This window comes from Coffea arabica, chromosome 6c, assembly GCF_036785885.1.
Source record: "Coffea arabica cultivar ET-39 chromosome 6c, Coffea Arabica ET-39 HiFi, whole genome shotgun sequence".
NCBI classification, from domain to species: Eukaryota; Viridiplantae; Streptophyta; class Magnoliopsida; order Gentianales; family Rubiaceae; genus Coffea; species Coffea arabica.
Window position 1 is genome coordinate 20,476,429 of NC_092320.1, and position 5,651 is coordinate 20,482,079.

At 39.9% G+C, this 5,651-nt stretch overlaps 1 protein-coding gene across 1 annotated transcript; it reads right to left on the reverse strand.

Annotated features, from left to right (window-relative positions):
- Window positions 1-3,982: 3,982 nt before the first annotated feature.
- On the reverse strand, window positions 3,983-5,651 carry LOC113693113 (uncharacterized). The gene is made up of 2 exons (XM_027211690.2): window positions 4,866-5,651; window positions 3,983-4,711 (listed from the first exon to the last, which is right to left on the reverse strand). Exons 1-2 carry the CDS (start codon window positions 5,649-5,651, stop codon window positions 3,983-3,985), a joined length of 1,515 nt encoding a protein of 504 aa, XP_027067491.2.

The following is a 5,651-nucleotide window of genomic DNA, read 5'->3' on the forward strand; positions in this document are numbered from 1 at the left end:
ATAACCAATCCATACCTATTCTCATGGTTATGAAATTAGTTACAAGTTCATTTTTTCAATGAAATTACATGAAATTAATCACCAAAACCCCATAGGTGCACCTCTACTCTCGTGAGTGTACTCCCCATGTTTAGCACTTATTGAACTAATGTTAAATCTCAATTTTCATTGCAGAAATTACACCTTAGATAATCACAATCAATGGTACCAGATTAATCATGATTTAAAGAGCTAAAGTGCTAAATAACTTGCTCAAATCATAGCAGTTAAATAGCCAAATGATAAACACTAACAATCATAGAAAGTTCAACCAAACCCAAGGCATAAACTTTTGAAACACATAATAGACATAAATTCCAGAACTTGCATATTAACTAAATTTGGAATTAAGTACAAAAGATAAAGAGTTGGAAAGGAATGTAACCCATGTCACTTGAGCTCATCACCTTGCCTTCTTCATCTCCATCTTAATCCTAGTCTAGCAATATACAAGAATAGATGAACTACACTAGCTAAACTATCCTACACTAAGGAAATGAAAGAACTACATTTTTCCACTTCAAGTTCTCTCCCCCGTATGTCCTGAATGAATGAATGAATCTCTGTCTCTGCATATAAACTCATGAAAAGTTCCTCTTCTCCCAGTCCAAATTTGCTGCTATGATTCTTCAAATCTCATTTTGTTAAGATAGTCAAAAACCATTGTTTTTGACTTGAAAATAAGCCATATTGTCTGCAATTTTGTCTTCTGAAGCATGTGCACCGAATTCCCTTGCATCTTATAGCTGGAAAGTGGTATGAACACAAGGGAAATGGCTGAGTCAAATTGCAGAATTTCGGCCAGAAAACGCGCCTACACAAAACGCGGTTACAAGTCACGTTTTGTGTACTCGCGTATTCACTTTGGCCTTACTTAATCTGCGATTTTGTCTATCATAAAGGCCGAACTAGCTTTTGTGTAAAACACCAAAGTTGTAGCCCTTTGAGTTAGCTTTTCAATGCTTCAAGAATCATCCAAATTGGAGCTTTGTAGCCTGATATATGACCGAAATACTATAGACTGGTCGGAGCTCTGTTTTCCACTTTGGACAGCTGAGTTGAATTTCGGTATTTCAACTTTTGGACTATGAAAACGGCTGAATTGGACTTTGATGTCTTCATACCAAATGTAGATATATCTCTTAGCTTCAAAATGGTACCAAGATCACCTTGATCCTATCTGTGTAGCTCCAGATATAGTCAAAATACCAAAACGTGTCAGAGTTGTTAAACCTGACTTTTCTTGCATTTTTCCTTTTACACTTCATATTTTATTTTCACCACTTTAATCCATCTTCAATCATCCAAATATCTTCCCAATGCACTTCATTTGATGATTGAATCATTAAACCTACAAAATATGAAGTTTTTTTACCATAAAAATCCATAAAATGCAATGTTTAGCCATTTTAACATAAAATGTAGTTTTTTTACCAAAACCTTAGTTATTTTAGTTATAAAACTAAATAATCAAACCAAAATTAACTAATAAAACACACTAAAAATACGTAAAATAAACTCTTATCAGCGGTCCTGGTGAAGTTCAAATTACTCCCAAAATGTGAGGGTCAGAAATATGGACGTGGGGGAGGCTATGAGTGTCTAGGTGTCCTAGACCTAGAAGCGGATCTCGACCTCACCATGGTAACTAGCAGGCAGCCCAAACAGCAAAAGACAGAATAACCGGCAAATTGGAATCAATAATAACGGAAGAACCACTGGTGTTGTCCCCCGTATGCAACCCAAACAATAGACATCACAATTTAGGCACCCAAAAGCTATAAAAATACCCCAACAATACAGCAAAGTCAAACAATAAGCACTGGTGTCCCAAGCTTAGCCAAATGCAGAATCAATGGACCCCAAAGTGCAACAAATGCTCCCAAGAACTCAGTAATTGAAATAAAAAAGACACAATACCCCCAAACAAGGCAACCTAAGGCAACCTACTTCAACAAGCAAATTTAAGCGTATAGGCACCTCCCAATTTAACAAACAACCGCAGCAGATTACCCACAATTAGACACAAATTACAGCAAATTAGACACAATTGGACCAAAAATTGTAACAACTGTCTCCAATTGGACAGTCAATTATCCAATTCAACATGCTAAAATTAGCAATTGACCCAAGAAAATGGCAACTCCAACAGCCACAGTTCAGAATGCGGACTGAAACAACTCAAGCACAAATGTCCAGTAGTCAGTTAAGCAACCAATAACATAAGAGGGATAAATTTTATACACACTATCACAACCAGTACCACTGGTGTGCCCCACAGAAAATGGAACAACTCGAACTTCCAAGCAAATCAACAAAATCTCAAACTAGTCACCCACGGTCGAGATAAAAGGTCTAAGCAAACGCACAATTTGAATCAATAAACAGACTATCTCCAGCAGGTCAATTAAATTCACCCAAAAGCTGTAAGTAAAGAAAATGGCATCCACACAAATTATGGCTCACAAATAACACCAATTTACTCAATTAGAAAGTAGCAAAAGGGCTTCAGTGAAAACGAAAAGTGACCCACGCACTTGAGAGTGCAAAATCGTAATCAAGGGTTGAAGAGAATGTGTACCGACGCCCCAAGTGTGAAGGTGGCACTGTCGGGTGGTTGTTGTGAGAGTGGAGGTATAGCGGCGGCGTGAGCTGGCGGAAGTGAGGGAAGCACGCGACTGCTTGGTGGAGTAAGGATGCCTGTGGGAGCGTTTGGGAAGATGGACTGCGGCCGAGCGCGAGGGGCAACTGCTGGAGTGAGGCGTGGCTGTTTGGACTGGGCTAGAGGCGCGCGTGGACAGCGGCGTGCATACGGGAGGTGGTGGTGACGGCTGAAGCTAGGTGGAGAGGAAAAGGGGAATGGCGGGGAGCTCTGCGGCTGCTAGTGGCTCTCAAGGGCAGCACTCGATGGCGGTGGACGGCGTGAGCTAGTGGTGAACGAGGAAGAAGAGAGAGTGCGAGGAGTGAGATGGGGAGGTTGGCAGCGCTGGAGGAACGGTAGACTGGAAGTGTAACGTGCAAAGTGGAGGTGAGAGGTGGTGAAGGAGGCGGCGGTCGCCGCTGGCGGCACGCGGTGCTACACGCTCGGGGCCGCGCGAGGTTGGAGAGGGATGGAGAGGTTGGCGGCGCCCAGCTGGGAGAAAAGATCAGAGAAGAGGGAGCTCGGGACGGCGGCGGCGTGCGATGGAGTAGTGGCAGCCGAAGAAGAAAATAAGCAAAAAGAGGAACAAGGCAACAGGAAAGAAGAGAAAGAAAAAAGAAAGAAAGAAAGAAAAGAAAGAAAGAAAGAAAAAGAAAAAAGAAAAAAAATAGTTTTTGGGTTTTTTTTCTTCTTTTTTTTTTTCTGATTGCAAACTCAAATTTCAAAATTCGAATTGTGAAAACCAAAACTGAAGGTGTAAAATGGAAAATGTTTTTATTTTGATTTTTTTTTTGGGAAATTGAAATTCCAAAATTTGAATTTTTTTAAAAAGAAAAACAAAGCTGAAAGTTCAAAAAGGAAAATAATTTATATTTTTTTAAATTTTATTTATTTAATTTTTTTTTTGGTATTTTCTTTATTTTTGGGTTGTCAAATACAGCATGGGCAGCACGCCAAGATTATAAAACGTCCACTAACCTCAGGAGTCACTAACATAGCGTAGGTACGCCAAGATTGCATTTCCTGCCAATGTCGCGAGATGATGAGATTTGACCAATATGGCGCGGACACGCCAAAATTGGTAAACGTCTACTGATCTTAGGAATCACTAACATAGCGTGGACATGCCAAGATTGCACTTCCTGGTCACAGTAAAGGAAAATATCAAGACCGACTACTACCCAAATGAGAAACAACAAAACGAATGAATTGAACAATAAAAAATAATAAAACCAATATTTGGATTGCCTCCCAAAAAGTGTCTTTCTTTAACGTCTTTGGCTAGACGTTGAACACCACTCTTCAATCTGGATGTAATTCAATTTTTCTTGTAATCGGTGGTCCTCCTCCAGTATCCAAATAGCCATTGAGTGCAGCCTTCTTTCTAAATTTTCTATTCATTTTCACCTCATAAATTGCTTTCATCCTCTGATATTTGTTCGCAGGAACTTTGAATTTACCCCTAAAATCAAACTCAGAAAATTCTTGCATAGAGAGATTAGTAGCATGAATAGCAAACACAGAATGAGAATTAACAGGATGTTTTATTGTATTAAAAATATTGAAGTGGACTATTTCTCCATCGAATTCCATTGTGAGAGTACCCTTACTAACATCAATTTTAGTTTGGCCAGTATGCAAGAATGGTCTTCTTAATATAATGGGTGATGGATTTGGAGCACTTTCATCATCCATGTAAAGCACATAAAAATCAGCAGGAAAAATTAATCCATCTACTTGCACTAAAACATCCTCAATTACCCTATCCGGATAAGTAAATGTACGATCAGTCAATTGAATTATTATCCTTGTTTCTTTTAAATGTCCTAAATTTAGGGAATCATAAACTGATTTAGGCATCACATTAATAGAAGTCCCTAAATCTAGCATGATATTTTTGATATTGGAACGTCCAATCTTATAGGGGATAGTAAATATATCTGGATCTCCGCATTTAGGTAGCAGTTTCCCTTGTAAAATCGCTGAAACGTTCTCACCTACCACAATATGCTCATCAGTTTCCTTTGTAAACTGATTTAGGCATCACATTAATAGAAGTCCCTAAATCTAGCATGATATTTTTGATATTGGAACGTCCAATCTTATAGGGGATAGTAAATATATCTGGATCTCCGCATTTAGGTAGCAGTTTCCTTTGTAAAATCGCTGAAACGTTCTCACCTACCACAATATGCTCATCCTCCCTCAACTTCTTCTTGTTGACGCACAAATTTTTCAAGAATTTAGCGTATTTCGGCACTTGTTTGATCGCGTCCAACAAAGGGATATTGATTGCCACCTTTCGAAACACCTCTAGAATCTCTTTTTCCTTATCTTGCTTTTTCGGTTTCTCCAACCTGTTAGGAAAAGGTGGTGGATTAGTCTTAACTGTAATGAATGGGTCCGGGAGTACCTTCGGATCCTTGTTGCTTCTGCCCTCCTCTTCAAGCTCTTTCTCAATTCGTTCGTCGTTCTTGTCCTTAGGAATCACAAGTTCGGGTCCTTGGATTTCCTTTCCACTCCTCAAGGTTATTGCGCTTACATTCTTCGGATTCAACTCAGGTTGAGATGGCAACTTCCCTTGAACTTGGGACTCCAAATGGTTGATCGTGATGGCCATTTGATTTATTTGAGTTTGCAATGATTGCACTTGTCCCAATTGATTCCTCATGCTTTGCAGGTCTGAATCCGTCTTCTGTTGATTCGTAAGTAATTGCTTCATCATCTCTTCCATGGACGGACTTGAGTTCGAAGGGAGTGGTGGTGGGCGAGGGTGGTACCGCTGCTGGTACCCTTGCTGCCTATTTGGTATGAAGTTGGATTGCCTGTTCCCTCCATAGCTGAGGTTGGGATGATCTCTCCAACCAGGATTGTAGGTGCTTGAGTAAGGGTCGTACTGCTTTCTTGGCACGAGCGCATGGCTAGCCATGTTCACCTGTTCTGCAGTTTCTTCCTGAACCAGTGGACACAT